A 19,526-nucleotide genomic window follows, 5' to 3' on the forward strand; every position below is an offset into this window, starting at 1 on the left:
TGCCAGAATGCATAACCCCCCCCCCCATTATATCCCATCTGCCATGTCTTTTTTCCTGCTCATGTAACATGTGCATTTCTGCTACAAAATTTGCATGTCATCCTAACCACTTGCTCTCCTGCCTTTATTTTTAACCATTTTTATGCAAAGAATTGGCAAGAATGCTATTTGACTCAATGCAGTTATCAACATTAGCTGACAGCAATAACAGGACTATTTCAGAGAAAATATTCTTTATTTTTCAGCACATTTCAGTTAGTACTAAAATGCAGTAATATCAACAGACTATCTAAATTCTACTAAATATTTTAAACATTTAAATTAGAATTAAAATAAATTACGAGAAAATTTGTCGCTTGGAACGGAATTGGAATAACGCTGAAAAAAACAGGTTACCAAAGCCTTTTATTTTGCATCATCAGGCCAAATATAAGAATGCCAAATTTAAAATGATCACAATTGATACTGGAGAAAAGAGTGTCGATTAGTTGGAAAGTTAATTCTGATTGATGGAGGTGTTGCCACAAAGAAAACTACAGGCTTCCCAAGCTTCCAGACATTTAATTAATTTCATCAACTAATGATGAAACTAATCAAATGCTGATTAATTTCATCAACTAATTTTTGGGATGCACAACCTACGTATTTGGCAATGCATTGGAAATGAAATTCATACAATGTTTCTCAATTGAATGGTACGCTGAATGGCTTTTTGAACTGGCAGCAGGGGGAAATACTACTTGCATAGCCAGTGAATTGCAGCAGTGTGAAATGATTTGAGTAACCTGTTCATATTTTTGAGATCCTTTGGCTTTCCAGGGTAATTTGAAGTAAAAGGGCACACTTTTCAGCTCCAAAAGTGGACTTGTTGCATGGTACAGTGAACAAGATAAATGAATTGCGCTTGCAATCATTTGAATTCTGCAAACAAAGGTCATGATCAGGCTGCATGCCATTTTGCCCACAAAAAAAATCTAACGTGGCAAGTTACTGCCCCATCAGTCTGCACAGTATATCATCAGTAAAATGACAGCATCATCGCTAGTACTATCCAGTTGCAGTAACTCAGTAATAATGTGTTTACACTCATTTTTGGTTGCACCAAGGTACTTTGCTCCTGACCTCACTACAGCCTTAGTCCAATTATGGATAAATATATTGAATTCTCCATTGGCCACAATCACATTAGCACAAAGGATAAGGGTTTTGGCTGTTGGAGGTCAATCATTTGAGTTTCAGGACACTGCTGCTGGTGTTTCTTCAGGTGGTACGTCAAGTCCAACCACCTTCAGCTGCTTTATCAATGACCTTTCTTCCACCAACAGGTCAGAAATGGGCATGTTCATAGATGATTGCACAGCGTTCAGCACCATTCACGACTCCTCAAACACTAAAACTGTCCGTGCCCATATGCAAGAAGAATAGGACAACGTTGGAGCTTCAGTTCATATGTAACAAGTAACATTTACACCACGGAAATGCTAGGTAATCACCATCTCACCTTGACATTCAATAGCATGACTACCATGGACTCCCCTACTTTCAACATCCTGAGTTTACCACTGACCCAAATTAAACGAGGCTCGTGTATAAATGCCCGCTTCAAGAACAAGTTCAGAGGAAGGGAATCTTGCTCTAAGTAACTCACCTCCTGACTCACCAAACTTTGCTCAACATCTACAAAGGCATATCTGAAATGTGATGGAATATGTTCCACTTGCTTAGATGAGTGCAATTCCAGCTACACTGAAGAAACTTGACATAAGCCAAGTCAAAGCAGCCTGCTTGATTGATACCCTTGATAACATCTTCAACATTCACTCTCTCCATCACTGACAAAATGGCAGCAGTGCCCACAATCAACAGGATGTACTGTAGCAGCTCATCAAGCTTTCTTTAACAACACACTTTAAACCTGCAATCTCTACCACCTGGGAGGACTAAGGCAGGAGGTACATAAGAACACTACCACTTGAGTTCCCTTTCAAGTCACATATCATCTGACTTGGAACCATGTAGCTGTTCCTTCAGTCACAATCAAAATCCTGGAACATCCTAACAGCATGGTTCAAGATGATTGTTTGAAATTCGGCACTCCTGTGTTTGTCTCGATTATAGATTCACAGACATGTACAACACCGACCAGACCCTTTGGTCCAATTCATCCAGGCCGACCAGATATTTTAATTTCCGCCACCTCCAAACGGACCCCACCACCAGGGATATATTTCCCTCCCCTCCCCTATCAGCGTTCTGACCACTCCCTCCGTGACTCCCACGTCAGGTCCACACCCCCCACCAACCCAACCTCCACTCCCGGCACCTTCCCCTGCAACCGCAAGAAATGCAAAACTTGCGCCCACACTTCCCCCGTTACTTCCCTCCAAGGCCCCAAGGGATACTTCCATATCCGGCACAACACCTGCACCTCCACACACATCATCTATTGCATCCGCTGGACCCGATATGGCCTCCTCTATATTGGGGAGACAGGCCGCCTACTTGGGGAACGGTTCAGAGAACACCTCTGGGACACCTGGACCAACCAACCCAACCACCCTGTGGCTCAACACTTCAACTCCCCCTCCCACTCCACCAAGGACATGCAGGTCCTTGGACTCCTCCATTGCCAGTCCATAGCAACACGACGGTTGGAGCAAGAGCGCCTCATCTTCTGCATAAGCTGATGGGCACACTTTCCTCATTCCTGAAGAAGGGCTTATGCCCAAAATGTCGATTCTCCTGTTCCTTGGATGCTGCCTGACCTGCTGCGCTTTTCCAGCAACACATTTTCAGTTCAGATATTTTAATTTAGTCTAGTCCCATTTGCCAGCATTTGGCCCATATCCCTTTAAACTCTTTCTATTCATGTACCCATCCAGATGCCTTTTAAATGCTGTAATTGTACCAGCTTCCAGCACATCCTCTGGTAACACATTCCATACACACATGACTGTTTGCATGAAAAGGTTGCCAATTAAGCCTCATTCTTGCAAGACAAAAAGCTTTGGAAACATATCAGCCTTTTTGGAAATATGTAAAGTTGTTCAAACACCAAGCACTGAGTGGTAGAGAAGTTTACAAAAGCAGATTTGCAGAATAATCCTTTCACCCCACTAAGTGGGACCATTGCAAGAGACCTGTCCTGACAGAAGGAAATGATCCAGATATGACTGAGGTGGAACTGCTACAAAGTAGCTTTATATTTCATAACCACTTGACTCCAGCCATTTGTGAATTATTGATCACAGTGACAATGATTAAAGTTCACATTTATAACTACAAAAATTAATTTTAAAGCGTGTTCAGGATTGAGGTATTAATAGCATGTTTCAGGATCTCAGGTCAAAGCCCACACCACCTAGATCCCATCTGGATGGGATTTATACAAAAAGATACAGACCCAAATTCCAACTTAAACACACTGATTTAAAAACTTACTTCATAAAACTCACTGATCTACAGTTGCAAGACGATGTAAACATAATCCTGAAATACATACACTTCATTTTATTCATAGCCTAAGCCAAAAGGCAAACTCTAATAACTCCACATTCAAGTATTAGTTCAATGTGTTGTACCAAGTGCAAGACAGTGCGCAAAATTCAAGGGTATATTTTTGTCCATTGCCTCCATCTCCACTTTGATAATAATGTTTTAAAATAAATATCAAAGTGATATACCTATATCGATCTGGAGGCTTCATTAGTGAAAAACGTCACAAAATGCAACTTTTCATAAAAACCACAAATGTGACATCCCACATTTGCAGGCTTGTCTGCTGTTTTTTTTAATTTAGAAATTGAAATGATTTCAATGCTGTTTGATATATTCAATGTCAACTTCGTTGTTTATAATCTTCTCTCTGAAAAAAGACATGAGTTGCACCTTAAAAAAGACAGGATGCCAGTGACAAAGTGGATCTCCCAAACAGAAGTCCAAGGATGACACAGCAATACGCTACCCATAAATCCTTAGCAGCTGCTGTGGTCATTGGCGACTTAATGTTTCTTTGGACAGACACAATATTCTCCACATTTACCTTGCCTAGAACGCACTCCACTGGTTTGCAGTCCTGAAAGCAAACATAAATAAGGAATTATGCAGAAAACAAAACACCAAATACAATTCCTGAGTAAAAGTTTATCAATTTTTGTTAAAATGGTGTTATGTCTAAATACTGAGTACCAGCCCTGTTTTTGGAAAGATGTCATTAAACTGGAGAGGACTCAGAAAAGATTTACCAGAATGTTGCCAGGAATGGAGGGTTGGATTATAAAAATAGGCTGGGACATTTTTCAGAGTCGAGAGTGTGTTGCTGGAAAAGCACAGCAGGTCAGGCAGCATCCGAGGAGCAGGGAACATTCCTGATGAAGGGCTCCGGCCCGAAACGTCGATCTCCTGCTCCTCGGATGCTGCCTGACCTGCTGTGCTTTTCCAGCACCACACTCTCGACTCTGATCTCCAGTATCTGCAGACCTCACTTTTTCCTGGGACATTTTTCACTTGAGTCATTGAAATGTACAGCATGGAAACAGACCCTTCGGAACAACTCGTCCTTTAATCTAATCCCATTTGCCAGCATTTGGCCCATATCCCTCTAAATCCTTCCTATTCATATAACCATCCAGATGTCTTCTAAAGTTGTAATTGTACCAGCCTCCACCAGTTCCTCTGGCAGTTCATTCAATACATGCACCACCCTCTGTGAAAATGTTGCTCTTTAGATCATTTCAAATCTTTCCCTTCTCACCTTAAACCTATGCCATCTACTTTTGGACTCCCCTACCCTGGGGGAAAGACCTTGACTATTCACACAATCCATGCCCCTTATTTCTAAACTCCAGAAGCCCCAGGGTCTAGCCAGTCTAGCCTTTCCTCAGAAGGCAAGCTGCTCAATCCAAGTATTAGTCTAATAGACTTTCTCTAAATTGCTTCCAATGTATTAATATATTTCCATAAGTATAGTGACCAGAACTGTACACAGTACTCCAGATACGGTCTAATAAAGGCCCTGTATAACGCAAGTATAACCTTCCTACTCTTGCATTCAATTCAGCCCCTAGAGGATAGGAGTTGAGGGGTGACCTTATAGAGATTGATAAAATCATGGGGGACTTGGATAAGATAAATAGCCAAGGTCTTTTCCCTAAGAGAGTGGTTGATGTGGAATGAAGTGCCAGAAGAAGTGGTTGATGCAGGTACAATTACAACGTTTAAAAGACATTTGAATATGTGCATGAATAGGAAAGGTTTAGAGAGATAACACAGGTAGTTGGGATTAGTTTAGTTTGGGAAACTTGGTCAGCATGGACTAGTTGGACTGAAGGATCTGTTTCTGTGCTGTATGACTTTAAGACAAGATATTTTGCATTCCTACATTTTGCAGAAACATAATGCAGTTCCTGGCCACCCACTAGAGGGCACTTGATTTGCTCCAAGGACAATTTCAGATGTATAATAGTTGGGTCAAAATTGCTATTATTATCTATCTCAAGAAAGAGTCATTTTAAAAGATACAAAACAAAGTCACGATTGTGCTAAAATTTAACTTTTGAGGATGGTCCTGTCAAGGGATTACTCAGAACATAGAAAACACAGTTTGTTTGATATAATTCACTGATTTATATTCCACATGGGGGAAAGGCCCAGGGATCAGCTTTATGGTACAATACCCAAGATTGAGGAAGTAGAAGGAAGCTGCAACGGAAATCCAATACACAAGCAATTAAAATACAAGACACCCAAGCAAATATTTAAACAAATTGCAACTAATATGAGTTAAAGCTGAAATCCAGGAGAGAAGCAGGTGTATTCAAAATATCCTTTAGAATGCTAGTGCCCGATTTAATTGACAAAATAAACTTTGATTCAAAAATGTTAAAATGTGAAGACACCATTCTTTTGTGCAGCGCAGACTTTGAATATGTCTAGTAATTCAAAACTAGGAAGCCATAAGTAGAATTGCAAACCAACTGCAACCCGGCCCCATGTGTCCATCTACCACTAACACCAAACTGGGAGATCAACTCTGATTTAATGAAGAGTACAGAGGACATGCCAACAGGAGCATCAGTAATACCTAAATATGATGTGCCAACCTGGTGAAACTATGACACAGCAAACGTGCATGCCAAACATCAGAACCAGTGTATAACAGACAAGGTTAATTGATTTTGTGACCAACAGAGCAAATCAACAGTTCAAAGGAGGTTTACAAAAATGAAATCCAGAATGAGTGGATTGTGCTGAGGATAGGTTGAACAGATTAGGTTCATTTCCATTGGAGTTTAGAAGTCTGAGAGGTGACTGATTGTGGTGAATAAGATCCTGAATAGCCTTGACATGGAAAGGATGAATTATCCTGTGAGTGACTCCAGAACTAGTAGGCACCATTTCAAAATTAGGGGCTGCATGTTTAGGAAAGAAAGTAGGGGAAACACTTTTTTTTTCCCCAGAGGGTTGTGTGACTTTGTGGCTCTCTGCCCCAGGAGGGAGTGGAAACACTGAGTTTGAAAAAGAAGATGTTGGATTGCATTAATCAAGGAATCAGTTATTGCTAGGGGCCTAGGTTCAATTCTAGCCTTAGGCAACTGACTGTGTGAAGGTTGAACATTCTCCCTGTGTCTGTCTGGATTTCTTCCAGGTTCACCAGCTTCCTCTTTCAGTCCAAAGATGTGCAGGTTAGTTGGACTGGCTATGCTAATTTACCCCAAGTGTCCAAACTAGGTGGGTTAACCATAGTAAAACCCCATTTGGGGTTACAGGAATGGGGTGAGGGATGGGTTTAGGAGAGAAGCTCTTCAGAAGGTCAGTGTAGACTTGATGAGCTGAATCACCTCTTCCTGCCCTGTAGGGATTCTATGATATTTAATGTATTTAATTCCTCACACAACTTTCCTTTCATCCCTTGATTATTTAGTACTTTCAGATTATTATTTGTGTTCTCTACCATGAAGATTAATGCAAAATATTTAGCCAATTCCTCTGTCATTGACTTGTTGCCTATTATTTCTCCAGCCTCACTCTTCCAGGGGCCGATATTCACTTTGGCTTCTCTGTTCATTTCTGTATATTTAAAGAAGCTCTTACTGTCCTCTTCTATGTTACTTGCTATTATTCTTTGGTCATCTTTCATTGGCTTTTAAAATTTTCCCAATCCTCCCATTACCACCAATCTTTGCCACAATGTATGTTTTTTTTCTTTCAATTTGATTCTATTATTAACTTCTTCAGTTAACCATGGTTAGCTTATTCCCTTCTTAGAATCTTTCCTCCTTACTGGGAAATATGTTTGCTGCAATCAATAAACTAATTTCTTAAAGGAGTGCCATAGTTCCTCAAAAATCTTTCACTAAATTCCTTTCCTACTCCACTCTAGCCAACTGTGCCCTTGTCCCTATGTTATTACCTTACGCAAGTTTAGCACTGTTGCTTCTGACCAATATTTCTCTCACTCACACTGAATTCTAAATTCTACCAGGTTACAGTCACTGTTCCATATGAATACTTGCCCTACAATACCATTTTTGTTTTGTTTTGTAAGTCTATGCGCCCCTTTCCAGAACCTTTCTCCCCTTTAATTAGTTCCCAACATCATTGATGCTGGTCTTGAGGCAATCTGAGTCACTTCCTGACACCATCCAAGATAAAGCAGCCCACTCGATTGGCACTCCATCGAGTAACTCTCCAGTTTTCCTCTCCAGGACAGAACAATATCGACTTTCCTTCGTTGCTGCTGGGTCAAAATCCTGGAGCTCCTTTCCTAACAGCACAGTAGGATATCTACACTACTTGGACTTCGGTGGTTTGTGAAAGCAGATTATACAACGTTCATGAGAGAAATTAGAAATGGGCAAAACTGCTAGTGTCACCCACATCCTGTGAAATGAGGAAAAAAAATCACTAGTGAAATAAAAGTTGCAATTATGAAATGGCCAGTAGACAGAAAAACAGCAAGTAGGCTTCTAATATTCTTACAGAATCATACAAGATCAAATCACAAGCTGCTAAAAGGATTTGGGAATGAAATTCATATTCTTTACTATTTAGTGCTTGAACTAAAACCTGGTTCAACCGTCAACCAAAGGTGGATATTTCCTGCAGGTATTGCAATAATTTTAAGAGAACCAGATCATTACAGTGTCACACTGAGCAGAACAGACTTAGTACTTCTTCTCTTCCTAAAACACAGAGTACTTGCAGATTATTATTAGTGTCCTCTACCATTGAAGAACTCATTGTAACCTCTTCAGGTGACAAATTGTTAATTTGCCAGGGTTCTTGCTGAGATGAAAGCTGTTACTATTTGAATTTTATGTATGCATCAGTATTGCATGTAGTTAATTGCGACGTGCTTTATTCATGGCTACTGAATTACTAAGAAATTGATACATGTGGATGTGAACTTGCTAATGAGGATTATAAACTGCAATGCAGGACAGCTCAGGACTCTGACTTGCAGCCTTGTTGCTACGAACGTTGCCCCAAGATGACCTGCCCCAGGCTTTTTAATAAAGGAGAAATAAGTTGTATTATAATCAAATAGAGTCCCATCAAACATGCAACACTTAGGGGAAAAAATAGCTGAAAAAAAATCAAAGCGATCAGTATATCAACAAAAAATAACACAGCAAGCTGAAAAACATAAAAAACTAAGCAAGTCAAGCTATACAAACATTCCACATAACACAATACCATTGGATTGTTAGTCTTCTTAATAAATAAATAAATAGTTACCACTGAGAGAAGTGCAATATGCAGAAGTGAGAGCTGTTAGCTAACAGCAGAGTTTTGAATTATCCATTCAATAGCATCCCACCCCTAGAGCAACACAGAAGAGTCATATCACACACAGAAGAACAGATGGTTTACAATATTTTCACTATATGATAAAATAAGTTTCTTTAGGATTACTCAGAGAAAAATAATTAAAAGATAAAAAGAACCTAAATAAATTCTCTGCTAGTCCTTTAAATGTTGTATCTTGGTATTTTTGTGGGCATTTAACATTCATGTTAAACCATAACAATGTTAATTAAATCTGTCACAAAATATTACCAAGTAACTTCCTGCAAAAAAAGGGTCGTTGTGTCTCAGTGGTACTGTCTCCAACTATAGACCAGAAACTCCATACTAAAGTCCCACATTTACTATCGATCTAACACGTTCAACCAAGTTGATTACCAAAAGAATAACTCCATCTGTTACATACATGGATTCTATAGAAATGAATATCATTACCCAAATAACCAATCCAGTTGTAATTGATTAAATTTGTATACAGAGAGACAATGATATCTATTATACCGTAAAGTATTAAACACAAATAGAAAATGTTGGAGGAACTCAGCAGATCTGGCAGTTTCTATAGAAAGAGAAATAGAGTTAATGTTTCAAAACTAAATCAGAAATCGCTGGAAAAACTCAGCAGGTCAGTCAGGATCTGTGGAGAGAAAACAAAGTTTATGTTCTAAGTCCAGTGACCTTTCTTCAGAACTGTTAATTTCATCAACCTGTTTGTCACACCTTCAGGACAAGTAAGTCTTTTACCTGGACCTTCTGGCCCAGAGGGAGGGATTATACCACTCAAATGAATAGTCTGAGTTATTTGATACATTCTTGACAGACCTCATTAACTTTTCCGACAAAAGTTCATTGGACTTGAAACATTAACTCTGTTTCTCTCCTTACAGATGCTAGAAGACCTGCTACGTTTCTCCAGCACTCTGTTTTCATTTCAAATTTTCAGCATCCACAGTTCATTGTTTTATTTCCCTGCAAAGTACATTTCATCAGCTAAGCGAGTTTTGAGAAGATTTGTAGCTCAGGTAATTCTAAAAGCTTGAAGCTTTGAACATTCAGAATTGTTTTTCTCCTTTTTTTAAACATGGGAGACAATGTACTTTATCTGAAAAGGCAAGTTGGTTTTAGTAGTTTTGAGAAGATTTGTAGCTCAAGTTGAGGTTCTGGATGTAGGTTTGATCACAGAGCTGGAAGGTTCATTTTCAGACATTAAATCACCATACTAGGCAACATCATCAGTGAGCTTCCAGATGAAGCACTGGGGGCATGGCCTGCTTTCTATTTACGTGTTTAGGTTTCCTTGGGTCAGTGACGTCATTTCATGTGGTGAAGGCATTTCCTGTTCTTTTTCTCAGGAGGCTGTAAATGGGATGTAAGTCATTGTGTTTGTTGCTAGAGTTCCGGTTGGAATGCCATGCTTCTAGGAATTCTCGTGCATGTCTCTGTTTGCCTTGTCCTAGGATGAATGTGTTGTCCCAGTTGAAGTGGTGTCCTTCCTCATCTGTATGTGAGGATACTAGTGAGAGTGGCTCATGTCTTTTTATGGCTAGTTGATGTTCATGTATCCTGGTGGCTAGTTTTCTGCCTGTTTGTCCAGTGTAGTGCTTGTCACAGTTCTTGCAAGGTATTTCGTAAATGACAGTAGTTTTGCTTGTTGTCTGTATAGGGTTTTTCAAGTTCATTAGCTGCTGTTTTAGTGTGTCGGTGGGTTTGTGGGCTACCATGATGCCAAGAGGCCTGAGTAGTCTGGCAGTCATTTCCAAGATGTCTTTGATGTAGTGGAGAGTGGCTAGGGTTTCTGGACATGTTTTGTCTGCTTGTTAGGGTTTGTTGCTCAGAAATCGGCAGACTGTGTTCATTGGGTACCCGTTCTTCTTTGAATACACTGCGTAGGTGATTTTCCTCTGCTCTGCATTGTTCCTCTGTGCTGCGGTGTGTGATAGCTCGTTGAAATAATGTTCTAATGAAGCTTCAGACCTCTTGCTGTTATGGTAGCCCACCAACACACTAAAACTGCAGCTAATGAACTTGAAAGACCCTATACAGACAACAAGCAAAACTAATGTCATTTACCTTGCAAGAACTGTAACAAACACTACATTGGACAAACAGGCAGAAAACTAGCCACCAGGATACATGAATGTCATCTAGCCACAAAAAGACAGACCTACTCTCACTAGTATCCTCACATACAGATGAGGAAGGACACCACTTTGACTGGGACAAGCCAAACAGAGACAAGCACGAGAACTCCTTGAAACATGGCATTCCAACTGGAACTCTATCAACAAACACATTGACTTGGATCCCATTTACCACCCCCTGAGAAAAAGAACAGGAAATGCAGTCACCACAGGAAATGATGTCACCAACCAAAGGAAACCTAAACACAAATAGAAAATGGGCCATGCCACAGTGCTTCATCCGGAGGCTCACTGAGGATGTTACGTAGTATGGTGATGAAACATCTAAAAACGAACCTTCCAGCTCTGTGATCAAACCTACATCAAGCAAGTTGGTTTATTTCCATTCTTTACCAAACTCTGACAATGGTTCTGAAATAGCATTAGATCTACATGCAAGTAATCTTTATAATTATATTTATTAGGCAGTTTAATATAGAGATCAGATTTTAGGAAAGGCAAATATTTCAAAAGACAGGGAGGTTTCTGGGTAATATTGATTATATGATGCTAATAAGTAGGGAAAGCTGCAGGGTTGATGGCAAATGGGAGTCACACAAATGGTCGAGAAATTAATACAAGCCGTCAGATAAAAAAAGTTGCCTATTAAAATAAAAACAAAACAGCTTTATAATATCCAAAAATTCTTAAATGACCTGCATTTGCAGAGCACCTCACTCAGTACATTCCAAAGCAAAGGGTCAGGTCTAGTGGGTACAAGAACAAAAATTGCTGGAAAAGCTCAGAGGGTATTCTGAGGAAGATTCACCTGACCCAAAATATGAACTCTGATTTCTCTCCACAGATGCTGCCAAAGATGCTGAGCTTTTCCAGCAATTTCTATTTTTGTTTCTGATTTACAGCATCTGCAGTTCTTCTGGTTTCTATTAGGGTACAGTTTCAAGAAATAGTAGATATGCTGAATGGTTACAAGATTTAGGTGAACACTAATGGACAGCCACATTGTTGAAGGTGCTGAGACATTTCATCAAATCTCGCTTCAAGGTGGATGCAAATAATTCCTTGATATTATGAAGAGATTGGGAATTCTTCCAATGTCCTGGCTAATAAGAGATAGACACAGAAGTGATCCATTCAGCCCACTGAGTCTGCTTCACCTTTCAATGGGATCATGACTGATCTGATCATTTTCAACTGTCTTTCCCCATAAACCTGGGTTGCCTTACTGATTAAAATTCCTTTTCATGCTAGAATATACTTAAGGACACAATGTTGACAGTAAAGAATTCCACAGATTCACTATCCTCTGAGAAACAAAGATGTTTCTCATCTTCAAATGAAACGGATTCTCTGAGATTATGCCCTCTGACCCAAGATTCTTCCACAATGGGAAACAGCTCCTACACACTTGCCCCTCATAACTTTATACAGTCATCTCTTATTTTTGTTATTTTAAACTCCCAAGTACAAGCCTAACCTATTCAAGATCTCTTCATAAGAAAATCATTCCCTTACCCAGAATCAACTCACTGACCTTCTCTGGATTGCCTCCAATGCCAATACAAAACTGTTCATAGAATTGTAGATGCGGTTTAACTTGAGCTTTATATAATTTTCGCAAAACAACCATACCTGTCCTCACATCTAAAATCAGTATCCTACTGATGTATGTGGGGGTCCTGCTTTGCATACATTGGTTGCCATGTTTCTTACATTACAGCATACCTCCATTTCAAAACTATTTCACTAACTGGAAATAAAGCAAGTAAGAAAAACAGACATTTTTATATAATACATTTTCAACACCCCTCGACACCTCAAGATACCTTTCAGCACTGAAGTACTTTTGAAGTGTAGTCATTATTTAAAACATAGGAAACAACAGATAATTTGTGCTCAGTGAGAGAGTTATAAAGTTATACAACACAGAAAAAGAGTTTCTCTTTGGTCCAACTCATCCACGCAGACCAGATATTCTACACTAATCTAGTCCTATTTGTCAGCATTTGGCCCATATCCTTCTAAACCCTTAATATTCATGTAGATGCCTTTTAAATATTGTAATTGTACCTGCCTCCACCACTTCCGCTGGCACTCAGTCCACACATTTACCACCCTCTGTGAAAAAGTTACCCTTCAATTTCTTTTTAAATCTTACTCCTGTCACATTAAACCTATGCCCCCTCGTTTTGGATTCCCCTACGCTGAGAAAAAAAGACTTTGGCTATTCACACTATCCATGTCTCTCATGATTTTATAAATCTCTATAAGGTCAGACCTCAGCCTCATATGCTCCAGGACAAATAGTCCTTAATTTAACTTATTATATTCATGTGTACTTAAGTACAGTGAAAAGTTTTGTTTTGGATGCAGTACAGGCAGATCATACCATTCAAAGTGATTAGAGTATAGAACTGAGCGAGGAATGTAATGTTACGGCATAAAGAGCAGGTCTAACATTTAAATTAAAAATATGAGAGATTATGTTCTGGAATCTGTTGGCTAATGTGTTTAAGCCTTTGTATCTTCTGTCCAACAGAAGATATTGGAAGAAATTATAACCGAGATGGGAGCAGTCTTTAATTATGTTGGCTGCCTTCCCAAGGCAGCCAGAAGTATAGATGCAGTCATTGGATGGAAGGTTGGCTTGCATGCTGGACTGGGCTGTGTTCTCAACTCTCACGAGTTTCTTATGGTCTTGGGCAGAGTAATTGCCATACCAAGCCATGATGTATCTGGATGGAATGCTTTCTATGGCGCATTGATAAAAATTGATAAGAATCTTTACAGACATGCTGAATTTCCTTAACCTCCTGAGAAACTAGAAGGGTTGTTGTGCTTTCTTTACTGTAGCATCAACATGTGCGGACCATATTATCTATTGCCCACACTATCCTTCAAACTAATGCCATGAGATCTATTACAGCTACTTGAGTAGGCAGGTATGGTCTTGGCTTAACATCTCATACAAAAAACTGCATGTCCAACCACACACCATCCTCAAGAACTGCAACAGAGGGTCAGCCTTGTGTTTATTTTCTCTTAAGTCCTTCTGATGTCCTAAAATTGTGAGAAACATTCTCAAACCGATCCTTTTTAATCGGCCTCACAATTGTTTTTACCTGCTTCTGCTGATCCAGCTGATTGGCAGATGCAATGCTAAAAGAAGCACGATGTTGGTATAAAGTTGTTATGACTTGATTTGGCAGACTGTAATCTCTTCAGAATAGGAAAATAACCACTGTATTGAAGCAGCTGTTTTAACTACTTGTTGAGCCCACAGACGAGAGGGAGTTCACATGGTTCCAACAATTTTTTAAAAGCGAGTACATTGGGAAGTGGAAATCACAGTCCAGTAATTTTTACATCAGAAGGTTCCACTAGATATTTGTAGTTTGGTCATTTGGAAAAGGCAGCAGTTATTAGAGAATTCCAACAGAGTTTGTGGAACTCGGCATCCACACTCACCAATGTAGTTCTTTTTTTAAAGTGGTTGAAAGTGATAGAAGGTGGTAGCCCTGTTAATAAGACCATAAACTATATGACATAATTAGGCCACTCAATCCTTTAGTCTGCTCCATCATTTGGTCACGGTTGATATGTTTTTCAACCCCATACTCCTGCCTTCTCCCAGTAATCCTTGATCCTCTTACAATCAATGACTTGGTCTCTCAGCATTTTCTATGTTTCAATGAGATCCCCCCCATATCCTTCAGACTCCATTGAGGTCAGACCCAGAGTTCTCAAGCACTCCTCATATGACAAGCCCTTCATCTGCGGGATCATTCTTGTAAACTTCCAATGAGCTAAACTCTTTCAGTACAGCATTGGGATCTACCCGACAAAGTGGAAAATTGCCTAAGTTTGTCCCGTGGACGAAAAGCAGGACAAATTCAACCTGGTCAATTACTGCCCCAGTCTACTCTCAATCATCAGTAAAGGGATGGAAGATGTCATCAACAATGCTGTCACACAGCAACTGCTTAACAATAACTTGTTCACTGGATAGCCAGTTTGGGTTTCATCAGGACTACTCAGCTTCTAACCTCATTACAGAATTGGTTCAAACAAAGGCCAAAGAGCTCAACTCCAGAGGCGAGGTGAGACTGACTGCCTTTGACATTTAGGCTGCACTCAACCTAGTGTGGCATCAAGGGACACTTGCAAAACTGGAATCAATGGAAATTAGGAGGCACTGGTTATAGTCATAGTTGGCACACAGGAAGATAGCCATTGTCATAGAGTCATAGAGATGTACAGCATGGAAACAGACCCTTCGGTCCAACTTTTCCATGCTGACCAGATATCCCAACCCAATCTAGTCCGACCTGGCAGCACGTGGCCCATATCCCTCCAAACCCTCCTATCCATATACCCATCGAACTGCCTCTTAAATGTTGCAATTGTACCAGCCTCCACCACTTCCTCTGGCAGCTCATTCCATATACGTCCCACCCTCTGCGTGAAAAGGTCACCCCTCAGCTTCCAATGCTCCAGGGAGAACAGCCCCAGCCTGTTCAGCCTCTCCCTATAGCTCAAATCCTCCAACCCTGGCAACATCCTTGTAGATCTTTTCTGAACCCTTTCAGGTTTCACAACATCTTTCGTTAGAAGCCAGTCATCTCAGCTTCAGGATATTTTTGCAGAGTTCCTTAGGGTAGTGTTCTAGGCCCAACTATCTCCAGCCACTTCATCAATGACTTCCTCTTCATCATAAGGTCAGAGGTGAGGATGTTCGCTAAGGCAGTACAATGTTCATCATAATTCGCAATTCCTCAGTTACTGAAACAGTTAATGTTCAAATGCAACAAGACTTGGTTAATATCCAGGCTTGGGCTGGCAAGCACCAAATAACATTCATGCCACACAAATGCCAGGTAATGACAATCTCCAACAAAAGACAATCTAACCACCACCTCTTTGATGTTTAATGGCATTACCATCACTGAATCCCCCATTATTAACACCCGGAGGGTCACCATTGATCAGAAAGTCAACTGGACTCACCATACACAGTGGCAACAAGGGCAGGTCACTGTGAGAAATACTAAAGCAAGAATCTCACCTCTGGACTCCCCAAAGCCTGTCCATTATCTACCAGTCACAAGTCAGGAGTGTGACGGGATACATCCCACTTGTCTGGATGGGCGCAGCTCCAACAACACTCGAAGTTGGACACTATCCAAAACAAAGCAGACTATTTGACTGGCACTACATCCACAAGCATCCACTCCATCCAGCACCAACACTCACTAGCATCCAGAAGATGCACTGCAGAAATTCTCCAACATCCTTAGACAGCACCTTCCAAGCCCACAACCACTTCCATCCAGAAGGATAAGGACAGCAGATCCATGGGAACACCAGCAAGTTCCCCGCCAAGTCACTCACCATCCTGACTTAGGAATGGTGATATGTTTATTTCACTGTTACTGGGTCAAAATCCTGCAATTACCTCCCTAACAGTAATGTGGAACCGCACATGGAATGCAATAATTCAAGAAGACAGCTCACTATCACCTTCCAGAGGGCAACTGGGGATGGGCAATAAATGACAGGCAGCGATGCCCACGTCATATAAGAGAATTAAAAAAACATGTTGATCATTCATTTGAGCGCGAGCTCGATGTTGCAAGTGTTTTCAGTGCACCACAATGTACATGAGGTAGGATAAATCTATGCATATGCATATAGTGCCATGGTACTGGCTTAAAGCTGTGGAACAGATTAGAGACCATAACAAATACAAATTAAGAGTTTGACGAATAGTTAGGACAGTTGAACACAAAATAAAAAATGCTATAGAAAATTGTGACAAACAGCACCTTGTATACAGCAACATCAAGAATTGTGCTGATAGCAAGGTGGAGAATACCCCAAGGACCATCAAAAGAATGACACCCAATCTTAGATGTGGAAGAGCTCGTGTTGGACTGGGTTGGACAAAGTTAAAAAATCACAGCACCAGGTTATAGTCTGACAGTTTTACTTGGAAGCACTAGTTTTCGGAGTGCTGATCCATCATCAGCACTCCAAAAGCTAGTGTTTCCAAATAAACCTGTTGGACCATAATCTGGTGTTGTGTAATTTTTAACTTTGTCCACCCAATCGTAGAACATTTGTGGACAGGCAAAAAAAACTTCCTCTTTTACATTTTTTAAGCTGCAAAAATATAGACTTCACAAAGGGTATATGATTGAGATCCTAGAAATGGTAAAGAAATAACCTCTATTTTTGATGGACAAGTTATTCATACTAAAGGCAGATGAGAATCAAAGTTACCAGCAAAACGAAGGAACAGATTGAGTAAGTGATTAGATTGCCAGTATGTGTAATGATCGTGGATTCACTGCAGAGTTGCAAATCAGAGCTGAAAACTTTGAGGAATAGAAGGTATGCTATTACAGAAGATAGATGTGGCTACTTGTGATTAGTACCATCTGTTGCAGTGATCTTCTGAAGCTTTCTCCTGAAGTTTTCTAGAAGGTTCAAGGTGGAATTCCCAGGATATTTTTCCTCTTCTTTGCCTATCTTAAAGAGAGCGTATAACTGTGGATTGGTGATGGCCTATGGAAATTGAATCATATTTGGTTTGATTTAAATGGTCTTCCATTATCAATGTCACCACTAACGTTATTCCATAACTATTCAAACATTACCAGCAGGGAATATCATCCGAAAACAGTATTTCCTCCAAAGCCTGAATGGAAACAGCAGCTCTTAGTCTCAAGTATTAAATGCTAAATGGACTCAAATCCCCAGCTATTACCTTAGTCCAGTGCTAGTTAGTTGATTGATGCTAAGTGAAAGTTAGTTTACCAACATTTTCAGGTGTTATAAAATAACTTTTGAGGTCCTCACCTGTTCCTGTGGAAAATAACATGATAGATCAGGGATCAACTTTTGAATGTATGAGTGAATACATGTCACATTTAACAATATGCAAGGACATCACAATGATGTAAAAAATTGACATAGTATCTAACATCTACATCACAAACCAGCAAATATGTTTTAAGACTTACTTGCCACTGATTCCACTGCAGCTATGAGGTCATGCTAATCAGGGCCTAGCAGCAATTGTTACAAATTGTCCAAATACAACTGTATTCCACAGATCTCTCATTTCCAATTTGGAGGAGGTCAGGAACTCAACTGACGAAGATTAAATAATCAGCGTCCCACTATCAAACAAAGAACTAGGAAGTGTCCAACAACATTTTCAGACAGGAGCAGGAAGCCAGGGGATGAGAGTAGGAATTAATGAACATAGCGTGTTCATCTAATTTTCCTTATAAGTAGGTGAAAACTGCCACATTGAGACTATGAAAGCCTCACCCAAGACAGGCGTTTTGATTACTGACAGCAGCGATTTGTCATTTATTCTGGAACCAAAGATTAGAAGCGCTTGGACTGCAAAAGATTCAATTCCCAGTTGGAATGGCTGCAGTATTACGTACACTCAAAAGACACATTGACGTAAATAAAATTGTGCACATACCTTTCCTGCATTGGCAGAAATTGTGTTGGCCATTAACCCTTCCAAATAGCTACTTAAGATAACTCCTTTCACAGTGATTATTGCCTCCTGGGTCAAAATGGTCCTAAAAGTCAATGTTAAGATTATGCAAAAATATTATATAAAATCATTTACATTTTAAAATATCTTAACATTATATCCAAAATGATTTTGCATTTAGTAAAAGTATATCCTAATAATCCAAAATATTGGTTTATGACACATAATATTAATTCATTTTAGTCTTAATCTCTCTCTCTCAAGTTCCTATTTGCAAATTTAGAACCATTTCCAATGTGAATCATCTAAAACTAGACGTTTTTAAATGTTTTCATGGGATGTGGGCATCACTGGCAGGGCATTTTGGGAATGTGATAGTGTAGTGGTATTATCATCAGACTATTAATCCAGAAGACCAGATAATGTTCTCGAGACATGGGTTCAAATCCCATTATGGCAGATGATAAATGATAAACAAGTTTGGGAATTAGAAGTCTGGAATGATGACGATGCCCTTGACCATTGTCGATTGTCAGCAGGCCCATCTAATTCACTGATGTCCTTTCAGGAAGGACATCAGCTATTCTTACCTGGCCCAGCCTTCATGTGATTCCAGACCCAGTGCGACTGACTCTAAACTGCCCTCTGAAATGGCCTAGCAAGATGTAACAATCACTGCAAAACCTCAAAAAAGAAATGAAACCAGATGGACCACCTGACATCAACCTAGGCACCAAAACAACAGGGCAAAAAGTAGCCCTGAAGGCACTGCTTTGAGGGCTAGAGCCAAAATCGGAAAAGCTATCTTACAGACTTGTCAAGAAACAACTTGGCAAGTGGTTGATCCATCTCGGTCTCCTCCAGTGGTTCCCAACATTACAGTTACCAGACTTCAGGCCAACTAAATTCACTCCACGTGATATCAAGAAATGGTTGGAAGCACTGGATAGTGCGAATACTACAGGCAACAGTACTGGGGACTTGTGTTCCAGAACATGCCGCATTCCGGCCATGCTGTTTCAATACAGCTACAACCTAACAATGTGGAAAATAGTCCA

At 40.0% G+C, this 19,526-nt stretch overlaps 1 protein-coding gene across 8 annotated transcripts in view; it reads right to left on the minus strand.

The window, feature by feature from the left end:
* Positions 1–216: 216 nt before the first annotated feature.
* The window catches only part of prelid3a (PRELI domain containing 3A), a 42,900-nt gene continuing 23,590 nt past the window's right edge, over positions 217–19,526 (minus strand). For 3 of the 8 annotated variants that reach the window (XM_043687736.1, XM_043687735.1, XM_043687734.1), the window contains 2 exons: positions 18,451–18,553; positions 3,491–4,075 (listed from right to left, as the gene is read on the minus strand). In XM_043687736.1, the coding sequence (XP_043543671.1) occupies positions 3,890–4,075; positions 18,451–18,553 (289 nt within the window). In that variant the 3' untranslated portion in view covers positions 3,491–3,889. Of the gene's footprint in view, positions 1,397–3,490; positions 4,076–8,739; positions 8,824–17,386; positions 17,517–17,810; positions 17,817–18,450; positions 18,554–19,526 lie in introns of those variants that run through there. The other 5 variants (XR_006311350.1, XM_043687737.1, XR_006311348.1 and 2 more) reach the window with 5 other exon arrangements.

The sequence above is a fragment of the Chiloscyllium plagiosum genome, chromosome 4 (assembly GCF_004010195.1).
Source record: "Chiloscyllium plagiosum isolate BGI_BamShark_2017 chromosome 4, ASM401019v2, whole genome shotgun sequence".
NCBI lineage: Eukaryota > Metazoa > Chordata > Chondrichthyes > Orectolobiformes > Hemiscylliidae > Chiloscyllium > Chiloscyllium plagiosum.